Source organism: Hirundo rustica, chromosome Z (assembly GCF_015227805.2).
Source record: "Hirundo rustica isolate bHirRus1 chromosome Z, bHirRus1.pri.v3, whole genome shotgun sequence".
NCBI lineage: Eukaryota > Metazoa > Chordata > Aves > Passeriformes > Hirundinidae > Hirundo > Hirundo rustica.
The window spans coordinates 11,428,990-11,454,966 of NC_053488.1; the positions used below are offsets into that span (position 1 = coordinate 11,428,990).

General features: G+C 41.0%; 1 protein-coding gene across 7 annotated transcripts in view; it reads left to right on the plus strand.

Moving 5' to 3' along the window:
• The window catches only part of PDE4D (phosphodiesterase 4D), a 313,664-nt gene extending 308,483 nt beyond the window's left edge, over positions 1 to 5,181 (plus strand). For all 7 annotated transcript variants that reach the window (XM_040089575.2, XM_040089578.2, XM_040089579.2 and 4 more), the window contains 4 exons: positions 1,937 to 2,091; positions 2,685 to 2,807; positions 3,250 to 3,432; positions 3,980 to 5,181. In XM_040089575.2, the coding sequence (XP_039945509.1) occupies positions 1,937 to 2,091; positions 2,685 to 2,807; positions 3,250 to 3,432; positions 3,980 to 4,393 (875 nt within the window). In that variant the 3' untranslated portion in view covers positions 4,394 to 5,181. The remainder of the gene's footprint in view (positions 1 to 1,936; positions 2,092 to 2,684; positions 2,808 to 3,249; positions 3,433 to 3,979) is intronic.
• Positions 5,182 to 25,977: the final 20,796 nt, after the last annotated feature.

A 25,977-nucleotide genomic window follows, 5' to 3' on the forward strand; every position in this document is an offset into this window, starting at 1 on the left:
TCTTCTCAATCCCAAAATTTTCCTAACCTCTAGAAAATAATTTGCTTCCTTCTAGTTTTGCTTTTCCGGTAAACCGAACAATGTATTAAATTATTTCACTAAATATGAAAATGCATTTTTTTAAAAAAATTGTAGATTTAGTTACTTAAATTATGTACATATTTTCCATATTTTCATCTTATTTTTTATCATTAGTCATGTGATTTTTCTGGCTATTATTTTCCTATTTAAAGTCTATTACAGAATTGTCAACTAAATGGATCCTTCTTGAATGTTATTAAAGAACAAACAAATATGAAGTATATCAGCATCAGAGGAGATGCTTATTTTGCCACTGTAACTCTGTCCTTCCAGAAAAATATCCTTGAATCTTATAATGTGTTACAGAGGTTACCAAGGGGAACTTTCTTCCATTTTTGCACCCATTTTGATGTTGAGTGCATTTTAGCTGTTTCTGTAGCTCCAGCTCTTCCAAAGTATTTTGGCAATGTGGAGTGTTTTGCGGTTGCAGCAAATCAGAAGGCTGTTTGAAAGGAAAATAAATTAGTGCCTGTTTTCTGAATAAGAAAAAGAAGTATATGCAAGCTTTGTATGTGTTCTGTGAAAGACAAAAGAGAGATCATTTCACAAACTCGCTTTATTTATACTTCTGCTGTGACGGTTTTGCTGACTTTGGGATAAGGACAGGCAGAGGAAGACTTTCCCGATTCAACAGATCAATTTATTCAAGACAGGAGAGGAAGACAGCAGGAGAATAGATAATGAGATTAATGAAACCTGAAGACTTGAAGATCCAAGCTTTTAGAGGCTTCCCATTGAACCAGAGGCATTTTAAAACATAGCTGCTGTAAAAAGAAGAAAAGAGGACAAAGAGTGGAATAGGCTAATGTATGTTTAGACTTAGGTTAGAAGAGCTGTAATAAATAGAAGTTAATATAGCACATGAAAAGTATGATTGCATAGAAAAATATTTGAGGGTTTTTGTGATAGATTTATTTAAAAGTTGTACCTTAAAGCATATGCAAGCTGACTGTGCAGTATCCATGGGTTAAAGCTAAAACTGTGCAAAAAAGTTTTGTAACTGCTTCGATTTTTCAGAGTTGTGTGTTCAGCAGGTCTAAGCTGACCTTACAGGGGTGCCTTAGCACAGGCTTGGCTGGGAAAGTGTGTGTTATTCTCATGGCCATATGGGGTGACTGAGGTAAGAATAATTCCATTGATGAAGGCAGTGTTACAGGCAGCTTCAGAGACTGACCATGCTCAAACCAAGGCAGCAGGCAAGGCCACTGCCTGCAGTTTCACACCATGTGACATTACTTGAAAAAGACAGGAGCATAGCTGCTGCCATCCTGCCAGCCTTCTGTTGTCACCGACTAATAACTGTAAGCCTAGTTCACCAGGCATCTGAGTGTCTTAGATAACTCCAGAAATACATGGTTTGAAAACCAAGAAGCATGTGCCCTGCAACAGACCTGAAGAAAAGCCTCGTCTGAGTATTCCCAGGCCAAAATACTGGAAAGCTGAAACTTGACTAACAATAGAATTTTAGATGTTGTGATGAAGAGAGGCATGAGAAGACAACACGGTGTGTTTTAGCTGAGGTGCAGTTATGCATATAGTATGCATATAATATTTTTTAAGTTACCTCATGCAGATATGAAAATTTATTCTGAAAATTACCTTTCTTATATTTTTTCTAAACTGCCACTCCAAGCACATGTACATGGATCATTGCAAAGCCTTTTCTTTGTTTTGCTCTACGTATTTTGGCTTGATCTAGTAAGATATTCAGTCAATAATTCTGTAACTTTCAGGGCTGTTTCTAAAAGTTTATCTGTAAATCTTTTTATTCATGTAGTGAATTTGAAAAAGGTCTTAAGGGATTTGGTAGAAGCACAGGCTTTAGTAACTTTCTGCCCTGCAATTGTTATTGCAGATTCTGAACTCGCCTTGATGTACAATGACTCATCAGTACTGGAGAATCATCACTTAGCTGTGGGTTTCAAGCTGCTACAGGAAGAAAATTGTGACATTTTCCAGAATTTGACCAAAAAACAGAGACAATCATTGAGGAAAATGGTCATTGACATTGTGAGTTTTGAGGCTCCAACTTTCATAGAGCTAGTACCTCGAATAATAAAGCACAGAAGCATTTTATGATAAATTACGTGTCATCAGTCCTGTAAACAATGAAGTGAAAGTTTGTTGTTTTGTCATGTATTATCCAAACATGAATAGTGGGTTCTTTTAAGTTTCATTCACTTTCTATGCATTTCTAGATGGTATAAAGTTATGTTTCAGGTTGGTATTGTACTGGCATGTAAGCCATTCTACCATCACAGTTAGAAATTTGCTGCTGAATTAATAATGAATTTGGTCTGATCAGTTCATTCTGAACAATGCTGAACAATGATTTTGTCATATTCTTAAAATAACTAATATGAGACCCTGCTATTATGAACCTACAGGACTCATACTTGTATCATGTATTCAGACATAGAAGCTATGGGTTCCTTCCAAAAGCATTTATCTGTATGTTCAATCATTAAAAAAACAAAACAAAACAACAAAACAAAACAAAACAACACACAAAACAAGATTAACAAAAAAAAAACCTCCAAACAAAATGTTCAAGGTGTTTTTCTTCTTTTTTTTTTTTTTTTTTTTTTTTTTTTTTCTTCTAGGTACTTGCAACAGATATGTCTAAGCATATGAATCTACTGGCTGACTTAAAAACTATGGTTGAAACGAAAAAAGTGACCAGTTCTGGTGTCCTGCTTCTTGATAACTATTCAGACAGGATTCAGGTAAGGCAATATATCTTAATAATATTGTCCTGCCCATTCTCCAGCATGGATTAGAGCTGTCTCTTTCACATCATGATTTGCTGCTTCCCTCTGCTTCCTCCCTGGTCTAAGCGACATAGTCTAAGTGACTCTCTGGGAGACTAACAAAGTACTAGAGTAGTTCAGGACTAAATGAGGCTTTGACCTTCCCTTCAAATTATCAAAAAGTGATTCCCTTTCTCACAAGGATTTTGTGACCTTTATAGTGGCAAAAGCAGCAGTAGCCAAGTAGCTCATGGCTATGACTACAAGTGTGAAAAGCACGCAACACATAAGTTTTGGCTGTTTAGAATAAATCTTGCATTACATGTATTTTCAAAATTTTTAGTCACCAGAAATGTAAATAAAAAAGGAGCTGCTTTTCTTCAGTGTAATAACACCACAGATGTTCAATCTGTTTTAGGTTCTTCAGAATATGGTGCACTGTGCAGATCTGAGCAACCCTACCAAGCCGCTCCACCTCTACCGCCAATGGACAGACAGAATAATGGAGGAATTTTTCCGTCAGGGAGACCGGGAAAGGGAGAGGGGAATGGAGATAAGTCCCATGTGTGATAAGCACAATGCATCTGTAGAAAAATCACAGGTAATTGATTTGATAAGATAGTAAAACCTTTCAGAAGAAAAGGATGGTACATATCCAAGTTTTGAATAATTTCTGAATGCACTTTTCTTCCTCTGAGTTGATGAATTCATCTCCTCAGTAGTAAGTGATGCAAATTGAGACTTTTACTGTGAAAACATAGTGCAGTATATTTGCTGAAGGGACTCCATCACTGTCCTGACCTGGAAAGCAGCACACACACCAGAAGAGATTATTGTACAGCTGATTAGGGTTTCCTTCAAGGACAGAAATAAATATAAAGCAGGTATTTGGCTCACTAGATGCAGTGGAGTTGTTTGGAATGAGCAGTTCACTTGAAAACAAATCCTTTCCATGCCCTTACCCAATATCCTGAATCAGACTTTTGAAAAGTAAAAGACTCTATTTATTATATAAACTAGTATGGTTTCCTTTCAGCCACCTTTAAGGGTAATGTATCTTGTGTCCCTTCCTAGCATTATATTTTCATACTTTGCATGACTTATTCATTTCTATGTGAATAATCATGTTCTTGTGTTATTTGAAACAGGTGGGTTTTATAGATTACATTGTTCATCCTTTGTGGGAGACATGGGCAGATCTCGTTCACCCGGATGCCCAGGATATCTTAGACACACTGGAGGACAACCGAGAATGGTACCAGAGCACAATCCCTCGAAGTCCCTCTCCTGCACCTGAAGAAAAGGAAGAGGGAAAGCAGGGTCAAACTGAAAAATTCCAGTTTGAATTAACACTGGAGGAAGATGGTGAGTCAGACACCGAAAAGGACAGTGGAAGTCAAGTAGAAGAAGACACCAGCTTCAGTGACTCCAAGACTCTTTGCACCCAGGATTCCGAATCCACTGAAATTCCTCTTGATGAGCAAGTAGCGGAAGAAGTGGAAGAGGAGGAGAACCAAACAGCAGAGCCTGGTGTGGTAGAAGAACATTCTCCTGACACATAACAATGAAAACACAGTCTCTTGTTCTCTTGCTCTCTCCTTTTCTTTTCCCCTTTCTCTCTCTTTTTGTTCTTGTTTTGTTGGTTTTTTTGGGGTTTTTTTTGGAAGGGGAAGATGGGACTGGGGCAGTTTCAGTTTTGTTTTGGATTTGTTATTTTCATTTTTTTTTTAATGTAGGTAATGATTTCCAAAGTATATGTCACATACTACAACCGTGGTCAGAACTTGGTGTTATCTGCCAGGATGATTGTTGATCAAAACTGAAGTTGATGACTCAGTTTGGCACTCAGGAATATTGTAACCAGAATTTTCACCTCCATGGCATCAGAAAGCAGGAGGAGAACATACATAAATTACATTTTAATAAGGTCTCTATTTGACAGATTATATTAAATAAAACAAATGTTTTCAGAGGAGTACCACCTGCCAATCAAATGTTGGTGTGCTTTGATAGTTCTTGAATTCATTGTATTGTATTGTGAGACATTGCATAATGTTCATCTGTAGAGGAAATGTACAGAAAAAACATTGGGGTTCCTACTGGAAAACAAATTCACAAAAATGATGGGATACAAATGGGTTCTGTTACCAACATGAAGATAAGCTGTGAAAATTGCATAATTTTCTAATTTCTAATCTTCTGAGACATTACTGAAAAAAATGTGACCCAATGGGTTGCATGAACCTCTTCATTTTGTATAATATGTGAAAGAGATATCTTTTTTAGAGCTTACTTTTATTAAATATACCAAGGTATTATATTTTAAAAAAAGAAAAAAAATCACTTTCATCTGAGACTGGTTATGTTTTTTCCAAAGAGTAGCTTAAAAATTTTCAGTACAAATCTGTACCACACTGGATAATATTTCTTAGGGTGGTGTTTTTTTGTGGTTTTTGTTTTTGGTGTTTTTTTTTTTTTTTTTTTTTTGGTGGTTTTTTTTGTTGGTTTTTTTTTTTTTTTTTTTTTTTTTTAAATTTTATTTTATTTTATTTTTTTAAAATTTTTTTTTTTGGCACCTTAGAATGTCATAGTAATCTTGAGCTGTAAAGGTCTATTTTTCTATATATTAGTGAATTCCATGAATATTCTGTGTGTTACATAAAACTTTTTCAGTACGATAGCTTTTTTTGTTTATTTGGGTTTTTATCACAATTTTCCCAGATGTGTCAGTGGACTTATGTAGTGCTTTTGCCCTCACAGTGGCCTGATCCTGCCAACTCTGTCTTACTACAAGTGGTCCCGGTGATACCAGCTGGAACCACTAACGCTAGAATTTGCAGGACCAGACCCTGTAAATGAATCACGAATTGTCGTCAGTACAAAACCACCTCTTTTGTTATGCTAATAAAATTTGTTCCTCTGAAACACAGTTTTTCAGACTGCTTTTGTCTGGGAGCTATAGACTGCTAAATCAGAACAGAGTAATACAATGTATGAAACATTTGTTCTGGTGCAAAAAAGCATTCATATATTATTTCCAGCCTATGACTCCCAGTAAGTTTTAATCTGGGTAGCTATCTAGTTAAACTGTTTGCTAATCTGAGAGGTCTACAACATAAAAAGAATGATAATTTTTTCATGTCTTTGTTGCAAGAAGAGCCAGGCCAGTCTTGTCCTTTTATATTATTATGTAAGTGAGCAGTGCATCATCAGATTTGTAATTTTCTCCATACTATTTCAATCTTAGACCTTTTCATCCTTTATCCAGTTTGTGCTAAGGGAATCCCACTTTTCAATTTGATTGGTAATAAAAGCTTCCATAACTTGGAAAGCTAAAGGGAGATAGGAGTTCATATTTGTCATTTTTCAGTCTTCTTGTTTGGTCACATGGATAAAGAGATTTTATTTTGTCCACTTTACTCTTCATTAGATTTGTAGTTTTGAGTGTAAAAGATGGGAAATATTTGCCTAGGGAGGCTAACAGACTCCCATGCTGTAAAATTCTGTTCAAATTACAATATCAACATAATTTCTTAACAAAAGGTGATAGCAGCAGCCATTATTTCCCCTTTGGATTTTTTGTAGCAAATGTGCAGATATGAATTCAGGTACTTTTAAATTACCAGAGATCTAGAATAAAAACTTGTTTTAAACTAATTGGCTTAATAGTTCAACTTTTAAATAATATTTCCATTCTCCTATATCGAGGTCATAATTTTCTTTACCATTAGCCCTCACAGGGCCTTAACACAGAAGATGCAGAAGGAATAAAAGAATGAAGTAAAACTCCTGGGGTTTTTGTGCTTTTACTTTTTAACATTTTTTAAAATTTCTTTTTTCATCATTTCTTGCTGAACCTGATCCATCTAAAAGTCATTTCAGCCCCCAAGAGTGCCTGGAACCTCAGTAGTGGAAAAGCAATATAAATTCCAGAATAACCAGTAGGACCTGGAAGGTTTTGTTTCTGCACTAATTGAAAGTAAATAAACATAAAACCATATTGTGAGATATACACCTGTACATGTGGACAATCAAATCATAGAAAATTATACCATTTCTTAGAGTTGGGGATATAATGCACTGTACAATCTTTTTTTTTTTTCCCTCTTTTGCCAAAGTGTGTTTTAGCATTGTACATTGCTTTTAAAAATACAAATTTACAAGTGGCTTTATGTGTTGTGAATATTTTTGCCATAAAAAAATGCAGTGAGTGGATATTGAATGGGAGGAAAAAAGACAAATCACCTTGTTTATAACAGTTCACTTTAGCTTTCAAGTTGCTGTACTCAGTAATGCTGTATTTAAATTCTTAAATTGTTTTGTAATTAAAAAAAAAGGATAATGAAAGAATATAGATAGAACAAATAGCATTCAGAAGTTTAAAAACTTGAATGAAACGGATTTTTTAGAAAGCTTTGACAGTTCTTTTCAAACGCATTATTTATTTTTTGTGCCATGCATTTTTCTCACCAAATGACCTTACCTGTAATACAGTCTTGTTTGTCTCTGTTTACAACCATGTATTTATTGTAATGTACATACTGTAATGTTAATTGTAAATTATCAGTTCTTATTATAACATCATCCTTGTCAGGGTGGTGTTGCTGTATCTGGAAACTCTTGGTGAGAGAACGATTATTGTGTATACATATTCCTTGTACATTTCTTCTCCTGTAATATATTCAGTGTCACCACAGAGCTCGTTTATGGAAGACTCAAGAAAAGTATAAAATACATAAAGATATATCGATTTAAAAAGCTGCAGGTCTTTGGTCCCAGGGCTGTGCCTTAACTTTAAACAATATTTTCTTGTTTAGCTGCAATTGAAAGTAAGGTAGCCTTGGGGCTGGGGCTGGGCATTTCTACCATATTTTTAGTTGCTAACTGATGGGGGATACTCTTACGAGCTACTATGTGTAATACTACAATAAATTTTCATTCTTAACCTTGCTGGAAGTTCAAGCTTTTGCAGACTTCTGGTAATGTAATTGTATTGTCTCTGAATATCTTTTTACAGCCTGTAATTGGGGATTATTGCAGCCATTTTTTGTTCCAAATAAAAAAAGGAAAAAAAAAAAAGATAAATAATTGATGCTGCATTTCAGTGCCGAAATGCACTGAAACAGCTTTGGAAAGCATCTCTAATAAACATTTGATTTTAATGCGTATTGTGAAATGGAATTATCTGAACTAAGAGGGTGTAACTCATACACTTTTACAATTGTCTGTAATGTCTCTTCTTTAGTAGCACAAATGATCACTGTATAAGCAGAATCCATAGTAGGATATACAACTTCAGTCTTGGAAATGCTTTCCAATATTAGTGTTACCAGTAGCCAAAGTTTATTTTATATAGGCGTAGCTAAAGCTTTGTGCAGGTGTGTGTAGCATAGCGCACTAACTCTCCAAAAGAGCAGTAAACTGTTAGATGTTTAATAACACTGCTATTAGGTTTGGAGGTTGGACTGAGCAACTCTTGCTGTTTGACTCGTCACATTGCTCCAGATAACTCAGAGCTGGTATCATTGAATTTGCCAGAGTGAGGTAAATTCCTCTTCTCCATTTCAGTGATGCCTAGCCCTTGTAACTTGCGACTTATTCATGAAAGAAGAGATTCTTTTCCAAGAAAAAACAGAATCTCCTTTTTGACACAAACTGTAGATTTTAGCAGCCCTGGCCCAAAGGAATTTGAATGCTTTTGTTTTATATGGTCTAAAAGGGACACTACAACAACAGAAATCCTGAACAATTTCTTGTTACTGTTTTAATTCGGTATTTTCTTTGGGGATGTCTTGAGAGTGGCAACTTGTGTGAACATTGCACATGGCTATTCTTTCACTGGTTTCTTAGCCTCTCTTACAGCCTATGGGTTAGTACTGTACATCAATACCTTCATATGAAATTTTATATGCAATGGAAATAAAAGCATGTGTTGATTCTGCCTAGTTACTGTATTTGATTTTTTTTTTTAGAAAGTTAACTTTTTATACATGCATCCCAGAGCTTTGACAGCTTAAGAGAAAAGACATTTCCAGAATAATTTGCTTATTGTATTTTGTCAGAATAGTGTTTCACATGGATAATACAAAATAAATGTGAATGAGAAAAGTCAATCAAATATGGTATTTCTTAAGGAAACTAATCCACAAAGTTGTGATGTATATTTATAATGGAAAAGCATATGATCCTGGTTTTAAGGAAATTTTACCACTGGCTTCAATGGCTTTATAGAAGCTAGTTGTCTAGAGATTGTCTAGAGGAGAAATATGCTGGGATAGCAGATAGAAAAATAACCAAACTAAACCAAACAACAAAAAAAGTGTACCACAGTTAAACATTGTCACAATCTCTGTTCCAAATGGATGTTAAAAAGAAATGGCTCTTAAAAATAAAATTCATAAATTATAGTGTTTTCTAGAGAAAGAAATATGGTCTTAGCATGAATCCAAATCTTAAAGTGGTTTTCAGGCACCTTTTAGGTGCATGGCTTTCAGGACCAGTGTGAGATTTTGTGGGACTCTGATTAACTGAAAATAGTTCCTAGTTGAAAAAGAAAAAGTCTGTGTTCATTTTTTTTCCTAAAGTCTCTTAGATCCTTCTTTTGGTTTAGGGATTAGTTTACAGGGAGAATGAATTCTTAGGACTCCTTTTTATTCACACCTTTGTGTCAGAAAATGCTGATAAGTGCCGTGCAGGGAAAGATGAAGGAAGCTGCAGTGGGTGGATAAATTAGAGGATGTCTGTTACTCCTGTCAGGCTCCTCCTCACATGTTTCCAGCAGCCCTAATAAGAAAATGGCTTGCATGCATCATGGCTATTATTGTAAGGAAGAAGGAGTCCCAAAGTACTATTGACAATACTAAAACCTTTTCAGTAAGCAGATTACGAACAAAGGCCGCCCATAAGCCTGAAGCTGGCAGCAGTAGCTCAAAGCTTCCTTCCTGCATCCTCTGGCACTACTTTGTCAGTCTCTGAGCATGGAAATAATGCATCAGAATAGAGAAGTTTCAGAGAAAAACCAAAATGTATCCCCTGTTTCAGTGCAGACAGCTGATGTAGACTGCAGACAGCAGTTAAATGTATTTATGAACAAATCACTCTTCTATTTCCTAATGAGACAAATAGTCTGAATAGCTGCAGCTTTGTTTGCTTAATCTCTCTTGCAACATGGAAAATGAAAGTTACAGCTACTAGCACACGTAGTGTTTACTGGAATGATCAGTCCAATTTGTCTCCAGCTGTGATTAATTTTGCTTAGGTTTTTCCAGGAAAAAAAATTCAAAAAGTTCAAAGATGTTATAAAAGCCTATAATAGTTAGTTCAATTTAGTTTAGTCTGAAGAATAAAGAAAACCTCTAGCTTCCTCCTGTCAAACTGGTTGAGAAAGCTGCAAAAGTAATAAAGGGGGATAGGGAGAAATCAGTGACAAATTGGGAGCAAAACCTGAGCAGGGAGAAATACCCTCAAACTAAATCTCATCTCATTGCATATGTCCCATAGCTTGAATATGGACATTAGGAGAACTGAGTTTGAGTTTGATTTTTGTCTCAGTTCCCTGGGTAAAAATATGTATCTTTTTTGCCTTTTTTCAAAGCAAATATTTTGAGTTCTTTGATGTTACTGTGGTGATGGTAAAAACTGTTTATTTAGTTAAGATGTATATATATATATATATATAAATCAAAAGAATTGATCAATACAATGCAAAGTTCATCTCAGTTTTAAAGATGAAACAAGTGGGATGACTGTCGCACCCAAACAAGCCCTTAGCGTGGGAGACATCACACCTGAGTAAGCAGCCCTTAGTGAAAGCAAGAGGGAGAAGACATAGGACTCCAGATAGTGTTGATTATCTAGTGTTGATGAGCTGGGCAGACAGTAAATACTGAGATCAGAAACTCGTCATTCATGTTCCTTCCAGTTGTACCCTCATCATTCTCTAACATCCACTGAGTTCCGATGCCTATGATATCAGCATATCTAATTTGCACCAGGGATCGAGGGTTTTTTGTTTATCTGAAGAAGCCTGGAAAAAAATATAAAGGTTTTGCAGCATGTAGTAGTCAAGCTACAGTGGCATGTTTTATACATGAGTAGGACATGTTTTGCAGCAAATGCCTATAAGGCATCATTGCATTGGGCTAGGCAGAGACTGGTAAAGATAGCTTTAAATCCTCAGAATCTTCTAAAAGTTGAGACTCCAGAAAACTAGTAGCCAAATCTCTAAAGAACGTAAGTTAAATTTGTTATTTTATCATGTGCTGGTTTTGTCTGGGGTAGAGTAATTGTCTTCACAGCTGCTCTGTTTTGGGTTTGTGCTGAGCACAGGGTTGATAATACAGAATGTTTTTGTTACTGCTGAGCAGAGCTCACACAGAGCCAAGGCCTGTTCTGCTGCTCGTACTGCCATGGTGCTGAGGGGCTGGGGGTGCCTGGGAGGTTGGGAGGAGCCACAGCCAGGACAGGTGACCCAGCTGACCAAAGAGATATTCCAGACCATGTGATATCATGCTCAGCATATAAAGTGAGGGAAGAAGGAAGAAGAGGGGACATTTGGAGAGATGGAGTATGTCTTCCTGAGTCACTGTTGCGTGTGATGAGGCCCTGCTCTCCTGGAGATGGCTGAACTCCTGCCTGATCATGGGAAGCAGTGAATTAATTTCTAGTTTTCCTTGGCTTGCATGCACGGATTTGCTTTTCCTATTAAACTGTTTGTATCTCAACTCATGAGCTCTACATCTATGACCCTTCTGATTCCCTCCCAGCCCCATTTGTGGCAAAGCAGCTGTGCAGAACTTGGTTGATGGCTGGGTTTAAACCAAGATAAGATCTCACTGAAATCTAGCAAAAGTGGTGTGTCTGGGGCTGCCTTGAAGTGGAGTATGAAACCCAGGGAAACACACATGTGAGGAGAGAGAAAGAGGAAATGTTTTAAGGAAATGCATGGGGAAAAAAGGACAAAAAATATTTTAAAAAGAGATTATTGCAACCTGGCTCAGGGTTTTGACAATTCTTAGTGGGGATACAACCTCCCACTGTGTCCTCTGAAGTTCTCCTGTGCAGTAGGCATATGGACCTTCACACTGAGAAGCAGTGGACAGGCTCGTGAAGTGAGGGCAGAGAGAGAGAATCATGAGGAAAGCAAGAAAAATGCCCTCACTCAAGGAGTGGCTCAACCACAGCCACGGCTGCTTTGTGGAAGATTGAGCACTGATGTTCTGGGCTGCTTCTTGCCCATGCAGTGGTGCAGCCAGCACCACTCAGTGCAGCATGCAGGCTGGAGTGTCAGCTACTCTGAAGTCATTGGAGGAGTGGGTATCCCAGAAAACTGTCAGTGCCCTGAGGCTGAAAAAACCCTGGGTTCTCTCTCAGAGCTCTCAGAGGTGCTGTCAAGAGCAGATGCCCCAGAGAGAAACCTGCTGTGCTCTGTGGGTTGCTGCAGAGTATCTCTGCCCCCTCACTTGGGGCCAGCCAGCAGTAGCTGGCTCAATCTGTAAATTTCAAAGGCCTTTATATCTTGATTTCCCAAATGAGAATGGGATGCTACATCATTTGGAGCCTCAGATCTGCAGCACTCAATGGCACAACAAGGTCAGGGCAGATGTGACCCCCAGATAGTGTCCCCAGCAGGACACAGGCTGTCTCCTAGCACCCTCCTCTACAGTCAGTAATTAGTAAAAATGAACACCATTAGTATTCAACTTACTCATTATTCTGTTGAAGCTGAAAAAGCCTTCAGCAGCATGACTTCTAACTGAGCTAGTTATGGTTTGGTGTCTTTTCCCTGCAGCTAAGTAAAATAATTCTCAAGTTCATGCTTCATTAGAAATGTTTCATATCATTGTCCATTTTTAACTCACCAGAATTCCCTCCATAAATATTAATATCTTTTGGTGCTCCTACCAGGCCTGCTGCTGTCCAGAGAGACTTGTGGGGACTCCCTTTAAAAATATGTTGTTGCAGAGCCATTCAGCCTTTGTGTCTGAGTAAGCTGGCAACAAGCTTCAGCTCCTCTGGTTTTGCTGCCGGGTTTGCTGGTTCCAGTGCTCCACCAGCCAGGAGGAGTGGGAGCCCTTCACACTGTTTCCTTGTGGGATGGCTGGATGACAGCAGTCCTGGAGCTCCTCTGCTGCTGATCAGCTTGCACAAGCTTCTGATCTGGAGAAACTCTGCGTAGTGGTGCAGGATTTTTCTCTGACAGTTTTGATGTGCTGCAGAATCTTCAGGGCTTTGTTCTTGGAGAGTGGTGGAAATCGCAACCAAGAGCAGTGGTGCTCTCTTGTGAGGATGAGTGTGGGGGTGTGGCATAGCAGCCAGGGTGATGTTTTGCAATACCCATACTGTTGTTTCCCACAACCAACCTAAAAACTTTGAGGGCAGATTTTACATAAATCTGAATGATTTTCTGATGCGTTTCTGCAGGGTCCTGCAGCTCTCCTTGTATTTGCAGCTCTCCCCAGCATCACTAATGTTGTTTATTTCCCTGGGGAGAAGACATTAGAATTTTAGCAAATGGTATCCTCATGGTGGTACCCAAACTTTCCTCTGTTGCACAGGATTCAGGAGGGATCCATGTCAATTCCCTGTGACCCCCTCCCCTTTCAGTAGCTACCCAGCAGCAGGCAGTGTATTCCCACTGCTTTCTGGGGGCAGGTGGTGCCCCTGCAGCGACCCTCGATGCAGGAGTGCTGCCAGCTGTGCCACAGCCCTGGGCTGCACATTCTGCTGCTCTGCTGCTGCCACAGCACTGCAGAGGAGCAGCTTAGCCAGTCACTGGCTGATGCAATGGGATTTTTTGCGCTCATAGTGGGAGAAAAATGCTACTTTGGGCACATGCTAATCTCTACACATTCATTTCAGTACAGAACAGCATGTTATTGTGAAAAATAGATCAGAAAGCCCTTTGAAGTAGACTTCTATCCAAAACCCCATGTTGCATTTCCAGGTATTGCTATTGGAGTGTTTTGTATGTGACTTGATGGTGTCATATGGAGATCACTCTGCCTCTGATAAATTGAAATTTCCTCTAGCTGGCTTTGTACCTGATTTAGAAAGAAAAAGGGAGGGAATGGGGATTTAATTTTGAGCCACTGGAAATCCAGCAAATCTGAAAGCATTAGCAAGGGCAGGTATGAATCATTCCTTTCTTCTTTGTGCAACTTTGGGTGAACTGCTCTGATGTTCATCTTCATTAATAATTAATAGAGTGGGGAAGTGGGGCTGGTCCATGTTATCTTCTGTCACAGCCAAAAGGCATATCTGCAGATCCACTCTGACCCCACGGCTCTGGGAAGGCCAGCTCAGTGCACAAGAGAAGTGAACAGCCATCTGTTCTTCTCACTGTAGCTAACTCTGCTAGGTGACAAAAGGTGAAGGCACCGTACAAGGTGAAGTGAAGGTGACATGAAGACTCTCCAGGAGGAGGGAACAAATACACAATAGGGAACACAACCTTGACATCTGCAGCACAGCTGGCACAGCATCACAATCATGTTTTTTAGATGAAAGGGAAACATGAGGTTTCTGAGAACCTCTTAAATAACAGCTGAAAAAGCCTGAGTTTTTCATGAGGCGGGTTGCTGCAAAATAAGGACTGCCCAGGTCTTGGTGCCCTGCAGCCTCCTGGACCCACTCTGAAAAGGTACCTGTTTCTACTGCCTGCCTGGTCCCAAGCTCGCAGTCAGATATCTCTCAGGAATGGCTGATGCAGAGAAGTGCACGAGGGCATAATCCTGGCTGGGGAATTATGTTACAGTGAGTATCTGACCACGGAAGGAAATGGTGGATAACGGGATGCTGGGAACACCTTTAGGGTAGCAGTAAAGATGCACGTCCAGCAAGCATTGAGAGACTGGGGCCACAGCATACAGGGTGAGGGAGGAACCTTCTGCTGTCACACTCCTGGCACAAGGAAGAAAAGAGTCCTTGGAGGAACATCAAGCAGGATAGCTTGTGAGGATTAAGTCAGGTCCTGGAAAACTGCTGTGGTGTACACTGGCATGGCAGATTAGGATCCTATTTTCATCCCTCTACAACTTACTTTATCATCTCTTCTCACCAAGATAAAGAAGTAACTTCCTCCAATACTGAGGGAAATTAATGTCTGATTACTTTGAGCAATTATCCACATCAAGATGGTGAGTTTGTTGTTTGACATCAGTTAACAAGATTTAGTTCAGTAGAGGTGGTTGTGCATGTCTGCAAATTAGGGCTTCCTGGGAAGCTTTTGCAGGACGGAAATCACTAATACATTGGTGACCTTCAAAACTAGTTCCTTAGGGAAGATTTCCAATCTATGCTTGGTGTGAAAAAGCATATAGATGCATATGCACCCAGATAGATATAGATAGATATAGATATAGATATAGATTAGATTAGATATAAATAGATACAGATATAGATAGAGATAGATATATAGATATAGATAGATAGATAGATAGATAGATAGATAGATAGATAGATAGATAGATAGATAGATATAGAGATATAGATAGATATAGATACAGATGATAGAGATAAATATAGAAACCGGTTAAAAAGAGGAAATTCTATGTGAACGTATGGATGAATATTCTTCTCTAGTGCAGCAGTTGTGCTCTGCAGAAAACAGGAGACCCCCACAATTAGTGGATCTGCCCTAGAGCAATTCCAACAGTAACAGGGAGTGAACGTCTGGTCGGACTGCTTATAAGAAAGAACATCCCCTGCATAAATGTCAGCAAGAGGGAGCCTGTGAATGTTTATTGACAGGTGCAATGCAAGTCCTGCAGGCTCTGACTGACCTGACCTTTGTCAGGAATAGAGGCTGCACTGGGGAGCTGTGCACTGATGTGGCTGATCCCACAGCTCCACCTCTGCTGCAGCAGGGCAGAGGGCTGGGGGATGAGCACAGCCCCGAGGCATCAATCCCCTTACTCTGGATATAAGCAGCAAAGTGCACATGGCTTAGAAGCAAGACTTGAGACAGTTATGAAGCTAAGCACAATTAATAACAAACACACACAGACTCAGAGAGGCGCGTACAAGCTCAGATGTTCCTGTGTTACATGAGGAGCACTGCTCAGGCAATCCTTAAGATGGCTCACAGTAACAGAGCCAGGGGGAAATCATGCAAGAAGGCAAACTGCCTGCGCTTTAAAAGCGTGTCATATTCTCCACACTGGGGCAGTCAGGAAAGTCTCAATGATCAAAAAGGCAGAGGCAATTCAATTATTAAAACAGACTTTGAATTTCACACTAAGTTAGAAAAATAGAGTAAGTTCACACTGCCATTGGCTCAGGGTTCACCCTAGCTGCAGAAAAAGTGCGATGGCCAAGTGGTCACAGAGGCTGGCTCTGAAGGCTAGAGTGGATGATAAAATACTGCCCCTTCTTTTTATTTATTTCCTTTTTTTTTTTTTTTTTTTCTTTTTCTTTTTCTTTTTTTTTTTTTTTTTTTTTTTAATCTAAATGAAGAGAGAAAGCAGAGCTGGATCTCTGATAAAAACATTACAAAATTGCAGAATTCTGTCACTGTTTATCTGTGGGTTTTGTTAATGATAAATTTATTGGCGGTAGATTTGATAGGGCCATCTTAAAAACTCAGAGTCAAAACATGAAATCTGCATCTGTTCATCTCTGTTCACCTGCAATACTCAGTAATTTTCTTGGAGATCAGTGAGGATCTTAAAAACACTGAGTCAAAACATGAAATCTGCATCTGTTTATCTCTGTTCACCCGCAATACTCAGTAATTTTCTTGGGGATCAGTGGGGATCCCATTCAAGCCTGGAACTCACAGCAGCAACTGTGGTAAAGAGACTGGCACCCCCGTCCCACCCTTCTCCAGGGACTTACTGCCAGCATTGCTGCCCTAAGCCGTGTCTACCCCGATGCACTTTGGCTCAAATAACGCATATTAGCTGGGGCACTTTTAATAACAGAGTGCTTTTTTTGGCCTGCCAGTCCTGTGCTATGAACAGAGGGCCAAGGCCTGCCATTGTGGCTGTTTTAGCAGCATATTCATCTTCCTTGTTCACACACTCCCATCCACAAGCCTGTTACCACCTTTTCCTGCCAGGCACTTGTCATGGGTTAGCACAGTTTGGCTTTTTAGTTATAGAGGAATCTAGAATGATTCTCTGGGTCAGGACCTGCGAATTGCTTTAGAAAGGACAGGGACCTATCAGAGGGTTAGCTGGAATATTGGCATCTGTTTTGACCACTGAAAATTGTTGGCTACGACTTTGGGAAGTACCATATAAAACCCCTTGCCTTCCCTTGATTTCCTGTGAGTGGGCTTTTTCCTTTGGCCAGAGAGAGACAGGTCACATCGAGCTGGGCCTGCTGCTCCCCCTTTTTGCAGGGAGCTGGCCTGAGGCCTGGCTGGATTCTATGAATGTGAAACCACTACAGCACTGAAAAAGGGACTAAAAATCTCCTCCTCTTCCAGGAGCTAGGCTGCAACAAAATCGATTTCCCAGAGTGATTCTCAGTCTCCAAGAGGAGGGGAGGAGCTGGAAGAGGTTGCAGAGTCAAAGGAGGGGCTACAGCCTCAGCCTGACCACCCTCCAAATCCGCTTCTTTCACAGCTTTACAGAACCAAGCCGCTTGTCAACTGTATTTTAACTGCAGTTCATCATATTCACCACATTTCGTTATCACTTCTCGCATCTTTCCTCTCAGCAACTCCTTGTGCTCACAGCTTTGCGAACACGTGGGTCCTTTCCTCTTAGGCTGGAGCATTCACTGCTGTTTTTTCCCTGGTCCCATGAGGTTTCTTTCTTTGTACTTCTTATGTCATCATCTCAACACTCTCACACTTTCAGCTTCCTTGGTTAAGCACTGTGAAGGTTGTTGTTCTGCTCTCTTTGCTGTTGATGGAGTGGGACACTCACCTCTATCACGTCATGGTGTTTGGAATGGATACCTGAAGTGAGTGATACTGGTATGTAACAGACAAACATTCTTCCCTTGGCTCTGAGATCCCAGAAACAACCTCCTCAAATGTTCCTTCCTCGTAAACATCACCCAACAGGTATTTTCAACCATAAAGTGTGTCTTTGATTCTGCATTAAAAGTAAACCCCTGGAGCTTTTAATCAAAAGGATTTGGGCTCCATTCTCTCTTCAAAGCATCAGCTGTCTCACTCCAGATTGCAGGAAGTGCTTGGTTCCTTCCGATGACTCTGGATGAAGTACACACAGAGCATGTGGGGTCTCTGACCGGCTTCCTGTACCCCTTGGGAAGGTACTTATCCCAAAGAAAAGTCACCCACAGGGAACATTTCCATGACTCAACCATTGCCGCACAAAGCTCAGCATCACCGATGACACTGACACTGAAGGGGAGTTGTGCAAAACACAGAAATGTGCACTGAAACAACTGATGCCTGGTCCCCGCTCCCCTCTCTGTCCAGGAAAGGCATCTTCAGGAGCAGTGGAGATGACGCTCATCAGAGAGCGTAGCAGCCAGCAGTCAGCACAGTGAATGGTGTGCTGTCATCACATACTCCCACCCCCCGAGGCAGGTGTAGCTGCATTCACACTGAATCTATCCACGTCTTTGCTCAGGATGGAGTGGGAAGGGTCTGTCTGCATGCACACAGGCTCTCTGCTCTTCACTGAGCAGGAGGCTGTGGTCCATCAGACCAAGGAGGACGTCTTGCACCGAACCACCCGGCAGACTTTTTCTCTGCTTGGAGAAATGTGACAAAAACACCAACAAAAAAAAAAAGAAGGTAAAAAGCCGAGCTTGGCAGATGTCATCACAGTAGAAAAATTAAATAAACTCAAGTGCCCAGGTACAATTGTGGGGTGGATCAAGGAAGACCATTTTTAAAGGCTAGTTCTCAGTGCCTGGTGATCCAATTGGAAAAGGATGAAACCTGGCCTGAAGCTCATATTTTGAGCTGCATCTGCATAAAGACTGTCTGCCTACAGTGAAACTATTTGCATTTGTCGGGAAGAGATAGAGCAGAAGTCTACTGCTAACTGCAGGGATACTTGTTAAATCTAAGGTTATAGGATTTGGACCATGCTCTGAAGCCCTGTTTGATTCTACCTCCCACACTGCACTTGGAGAGATAACCAAAACCAGAAGTGGGGTGAGTGGGAACAAAGAAGTTTTGATGCCCACAAGATACCTTAATGTGGACTGTCTAGGTGACAGTGCTGCGCCCAGGGCCCCCAGAACCAGGTCTGCAAGAGTGACTAAAGTGAGTGGTTTGTTCTCCTTCTAGAGGAAAGTTGGTGGCTGCAGGCAGTGAGTCCAGGCTCACCTGCTAGCCTGGCAAAGGGGTCCATTGTCTGCGTCTGAGCAAGAAATTTCATGTGGCACCAAATGTAGGTGGGGCAATTGAATAGCTTCAGAAAGCTCTTCACAGGGCTCTTTCAAGCAGAGAACAATCTGGGGGCTGTGGCTGACCTGGACATGGGGCATCAGGCTCTGACACGAGCTTCAGTCTGTGTTCCAAGGGGAGGAGTCCTGCAAAGCAATAGAAAAGTAAATGAAAATTGAAGGGCACTTCTGTGTAAGCTGTCTTCCTCTGGCTCCTGGAGAAAGCCCAGGGCTTTGCCCTATCCCATAGAGGGATCTCCCAACCAAAGGAATTTCCTCCGCAGACTGAGTAGTTCCTGGAACATGGGGAAATGTGGCAGTAGCCGTATTGGGTCGGGGTGTTTTAGTGCAAGTCCTGTTCATCTTTCCAGTATTTAATTAGAGACAGATTGAAATCAGCATGCTGTTCTTTGCTGCTGAGGTGAACAGGCAGCTGCTGAGCTGGCAGAGATCACCCCATCAGGTCCCCAGGACAATCATAACTCACTCACACCTGATACAGAGCAAGGCACTCCTTGGGGAATCCTATCAGTCTCTGAGAGGATTATGTCTACCACATTGGAGAAGAAAGCAGAAAAGTTGGAGCGTGAGGTAGAGAACAGATATTTCATTTTCCTTCAGGGATGTAGAAAAGCAGTGGCTGCAAGGCACAGCGTTATTCCCACAGTCTCATTCAGCTACTACAGGAACAGGTTTGCTGACCTAGATCAGAGTGCAAGTGTTAGGATGGGAATTGTGCAGCACGCACCATTGAACAAGCTCTTTGAGGGTGTGCAGTGAGCCACAGCTCACAGTGTGAGCATGGATGTTACTCCTAGGACAATGAACACTGTCCCTTCAATGTCCTGGGTGCTGGCATTCAGAACTGCAAGTAGGACACATGCCTGAGGGCCATTTCAGGGAGCTGCACCTCGTGGAGGCTCTACTCCAACAGCCAAACCCAGATTCTGCCTTGACAAAGCCCCTCTCTCACTTGCATGACACACAAAATCCAATGAGCGAATACGTTACCTGAACCAGGCGTGTACAAAAGCACAGACACTGCCTGTGAGTCACCTGCTGTTCCTGACTTTGATGAATCCCCTGAGGAACTGGTGACATGTTAATGCCAAGCCACTCAAAGCAATGACTGATACCTCCCATCCTCTTTTCTCACCTCCAACTTCTGAACGGGTATATGTAGCATGCCAAAAAAAAGGGGGGAAATGAAACAAAAGCTAATGAACTCATGTCTTTTTATAGGTAGGAAAAACAAACTACTGTTTTTCTACAAAGCCCTGTTTTCTGCTTTTTCTCTGTGACATTGTGACGTCTGATGATTATGGATATCTGTATAGAAATAGCAGTGGCAGGGCAAGGCATAACCTTGTTTGCCTGCACAGGTCATGCACAGCTCTCAGGTAAAGCGTGTGTGATTCCCATTAAAACAGCAAGAACCAGCCTGTCCCAGGGAAAATTACAGCACATCCCTTCCCCATTTTTCTGTAACATATGGCTGTCAGTCTGACAACAGCAGAGTTTAACTTGGGCTTATTCATGTCCAAGCCACTTGGTGTTGGCCAGATCCAGCTTCCTTTGCTGTGGAGAAAAGATTATTCCCAAAGCCCCTCAGCACTGACATCCTTTGACCAACTTTGCAAACCCTTTTTCCACAATAGACTCAGACTTCACTTCCCATAGCAGTATTACATCTTGATCCAGGCTTTTAATTCAGCCACACAGGAGGTATCCTGGTGTGAAAGCAAAAATTCTGCCAGGGGCTACTTATTTCACAACTTTCTCTTAAAGCTCTTGAAGGCTCTGAATGGATGGAGAATATGAGGTTAACGCATAACCTTAAGTTCCTGCTTCTTTCATGACTTGATGCTATGACAAGCATAAGCAAGAAGATATTTTGGTTTGATGTGTACATTTTTCTTGATAACCTGTGAAAGCTTAAAGGCTTTGGCTCGGCCACAATCCTGTGCTCCACCCAGCAATTTAAGATACTTGGAACTGAACAGGGAGATGAGGCTGACATCTTTGCCACATTCAAGAGGAGGCCATGGTTAGGTCTGAATCTGTCCCTGTCACCTGGCAGGACCACTGTAAACCACCATGTGTGGTTTACAGTGGCTTTGCTTTCTTCAAAAATAGGTGTGACTTGCCAAGAATCAGCATAAACTAGTAAGCTGTTCAAAACACTGCTTAAAAGTGAGACGTAATCAGAGCACTGCTCTTCCTGTACCTCCTACACAGGTGTGAATTGCATCCAGCTTTTCTATAACTAGAATCATAAATGTACATTGAAAATTTAGGTTCCTAATGAGAACAACAGGAACCAGAGAGTGTGTGCTATAATTTTAGCTCATTGCCTGTATTGAATCACCTCCAACACAACCAGCATCATATGCTGCATTAAGGAATGGCAGTGCCACCTGGTCGTACCATAATTTAGTCAATTGAAAGTAAAAATCTTGCTATGTGGACGTCATGGTGCATGTGCAGTTACACGCCTAAAGAACTTTTTTTCTTCTACCTGAAGCTATGCAGGCTTAGAAACACGGAGAGTTTTAAATGCCTGGATAACTGATTAAAGCTTGCTTTCAGGAAGCTGACAACCATAAATTAATTTATGAAATATTGTTTTCTCTAAGTACTGAAAATGCTCTAAACTGAAAACAAGCTGAAAGCCAAAAATATGCACATCTGTGGACATGAGACGTATTTTTCTTCTTCCCTTTTTTTCCTCTGTTGGTGTCTCCACCTTTCAGCAGCTCCTGAAGTAGGAAAACATGTGAGGTTTTCCAGCCTGGCAGTCAGCAGTGGTAAGCTGGGCACACTGTCTTGAGATGTGATCCGTGCTTCCAGAGGTACTGGTCAAAGTTGTCATGCTGAGGAATATAAAATAGCCCTGACCTGTGTTTGGATGTGCCTGTGGTGATAAAACCAGGTTGCACTGCTCCAGGAACTGCAGCATTTTCGATTTGAGAATGATAATGTCAGAGAAAATTATTCAGTGTTTTAAGAGTGTTTATTTCATGCCCTTACGTATTCAAACTGTGGTTTTTTGATAGCATAGCTGAATAGCAAGTGACTCATAAATGCCTGTTTTAAAGAAGGTCTCTAGTTAGCACGTCACATATGAACCAGGCAACATGTAAATCCTCTGGTGAAAGTCAGTGATGTGATCTGGTGGGGAAGGAAGCTGAGAATCCTGGTGAAAGAAGCACTGTAGATACTGAAAGTGGAGGCAGGAATTCTTTGTTGGTTTGGTGTCAATAAGCTAAGAAGAGCCAAAATCCCCCTCTCCCCCCTCATTTACCTACATGTTGTTACTCAAAGCAATTTCATGAAAAATAGAAAATATTTCAGTATTATATTCAAGTAGTTGGATACTTTCCTTTTAAGCTCTTATTCTAAACTGCTTTATCTTTCTTTTGGAGAAACTGCCTCTTCTGAAGAGAAATCTTTCTCAAGAGGGCAATTTTTGTCAGAGCTGGACTGACAGGCTTCCCAGCTGCAATATAATTCTTTCTTTTACTAATCATAATCTTCAAAAGTGAAATTCACTTATATGCAGGAGCTCTGTCTGAGCTGGTAAGACAGGAAAGCCCCTGGGTGTCTGAGCAAGGGCACGAGGGTGCTACGAGAACAAGGAAGTCCCACCTCAAGCCTCTACATTAGTCGTTGTCCAGGTTTCCATGCTGAGTGAGGAACCAGTCAGTGCAGCTGTCACAGTGCTGCCTAACAGCCCATTAGAGCGGGATTTATTTGTACAAAGAGTATATGTGCATGGTCAACACCCTCTCTAAATCTGACAGAGCATTTCTGTGTGGGAAAGAGAGGGATCTTTGAGGACCTTAAACTAAGTAACTGCACAGTGACAGTGAGGGCTCTTAGAAAGCCTTGTTGGAGTGCAAGAGGGTCACAACAAATATACAGGTAGTGCTTTGGTGTAAATGGTCTTGAGGAAAGAAGGGGTTGGTACAGGTACCTGATCCTATATTCTATGACACAGAGGAGAGCTGATACAGCAAACAAACCTTTGAAAAGTAATACAAATATGTTTGCTTCTGGTTGACCAGAGACACAATATGGGACCACCAATAGATTCAGCTTTTTCTGAAATTGTTATTCATGGACACCTGTCTGGAAAGCTGCTGACATGATACCAGTGTCTTAGTCAACACAAGAGCAGAGCTGAAGACTGAACAGGTACAGGAGTATGAAGCACACAGATTACTTCTTGCAGTCATTCCTTGCTGAAACCCTCCTCCTCCTCTAAACCAAGCTAAAATGAACCTGATTACATCAAACCCACCTGAAATTGTCTCTCTGTGCGTCCCTCTTTGGTTTTGCACAAACTTGACAGTGCTTCTTCAGAGCTCAGCTTTCAATCTCTCCTCTCCTCTCCTCTCCTCTCCTCTCCTCTCCTCTCCTCTCCTCTCCTCTCCTCTCCTCTCCTCTCCTCTCCTCTCCTCTCCTCTCCTCTCCTCTCCTCTCCTCTCCTCTCCTCTCCTCTCCTCTCCTCTCCTCTCCTCTCCTCTCCTCTCCTCTCCTCTCCTCTCCTCTCCTCTCCTCTCCTCTCCTCTCCTCTCCTCTCCTCTCCTCTCCAGTAACACACCTACTGGCCTGCACACACTGGACTTCATTCCACATGCAGCAGCACTAAAATGTCTTTTTTTGAAAATAACACACTGTGAACTGGTAACATTGCAGTAGATAATTTTCAAGTTTTATTGAGATACTCCTTTTTAACATTGCTTTAAAAGGTGAATCAGCCTTCACACATTTACTAAGCACTCCTATGTGTGCTGTACTGTATTAATTGCTATCACTCGTTGAACACATCTCTTTATACACGCTGCTGCTTTTCTCTTCTTTTTGTGTAGAGTCTGACCTTTTTGCAGGAGCAAGGCAACTTTCGATAGCACACTGTAAGAGCAGACTTTAATTTCTCTTGCTCTGCCGATCCAAAACTATTTTGAAACCCAGAAATCAGCTGGAGAAAAAGATCATGTAGGAATGTAAAAATCTGGGAAGTACTTCAACAAATATTTCTACTATTTTAGAAAACATTCAACAAATATTCCATTAAATCATGTTAAATTAGATTGCATTATAAATTGCTTTTCTGTTTCCTCTGTGGCCCCAGGAAAAGTTTTTTTATGGACCAGAGGAGCACAGCATAATAGAAGCTGACTCTTCTGGAAGGCTCTTCTGCATTGCTGAAGGGTGAAAATGTGACACATTGAGCTCCAGAGAGAGTCATCACAGTAACTTGACATAAAAACCACATTTTCCTTGTAGAGTTTCTCCTGTTTCACATCTGAAAAGAGTGGCATTTTTGAGCCCCTAAGTGGCTGTAATACAGGTGAAACTTTAATCTCCAAAAGCCTAAAATACAGATTGGGAAAGAGGCCTGGGTATTGAAGCATTAAAGAGACTGTAGAATATTTATAAGATTGCAAGCAGATATTTGAAATTCTTTTTATTTGGAGAGCCATAGCCTTGTTTTCATTAGACAATTGTCACTTGAAATTCTATCTCCTGGAAGCGGAGGGTGAGGGGTTGTGGGAGGGTAGTCTGCTTGTTCATCTATAAGGAACTATGAGGATCCAGCACGAGAATCAGGATTAGCTCTTCTATCTATGGAAATATTCATTACCAGATTGGATGGGGTTTTAAGCACCCTGGTCTAGTGGAAGATGTCCCTGCCCTTGATGGGGCAGGATTGAAATTAGGTGATCTTTAAGGTCCCTTCCAATCCAAACCATTCTGATTCTATGATCCCCATGGAAAGTCCAAGACATTTCTTTTTTCCTCCATATGTCAGTGTGTGATTTAATGTTAAGAGAATTTGGGAGAGCCAACCGTAAAACCCATGAGTCCAGGGAAGAGATTTTCTGCTAATATGACAAGAAATGTCTCTCAATCTGTAAGGCTGCTCTCCTTTTGGGATTTTGCTAGGAGGGACTGCTGACTGAGGACTTTTTATGACTGCATCAGTGCCCTCTGGCCATCAACAAAGGCATTAATGCAGAAGCAGATTATGCTCCCATTGCAGATGTAGTTACCAAGTCCAGCATATTTTTATGGCTTTACAAGTTCTTGGGATCACTGGACCATGTTGCAGTATTCTGTACAGTCCCTAATGGGGCTGTACATTTCTGCACCAGAAGTAGACTTCACCCAGCATTAGGGCAGGCAGCAACTGAGCAGCTGATCCCATAAGAGCACTGGTGCTGTCCCTAGGACTGGTGTGCTGTAGGGACCACCAGCAGGCTTACAAGGTCCCTCATCAAATACAGGTGCAGAACATGGATGTCAGTGACTACAGGTCACACAATGTTTAGCTCTGATCATCCTGCACTCCCCAACCTACAAAGCTCTGCTTCCCCTTGAGAAGGGCACCAGGGCAGCATCTTCTCTTGGTCATAAAGAAGCAACAGCAGGACTTCCTTGTAGGAAAGAGAAGATGCTTTCATGCTCTGAATTTGCATCCATGTTCTGTGTTTCAGCTTTTCTTACTGTTTCCACCGTTCACTCATTATCTGCAAATTTTCAAAATCACTTCTGAAACTGATATTTCCTGATACTAATATTCCATTTCCTCTACCCAACCACTTTGTAAATGGCTTTATTCCCTTCCAGATGTCTCAGTAAGGGCTAAATTTGCAACTTCTGCCATGCTGCCTCTTACAGTTGCAAGCACCTGTCCCTGTCTGACACATGGGACCTCCCTAGTCAGTTTAAACTGAGAAAGTGAGAGAGGGTGGAAACTGTAAGAAATGCAAGAACCAGGGTCTGTTGGGAGCAGGGATGAGTTCTCCCAGATTGCTCTTGG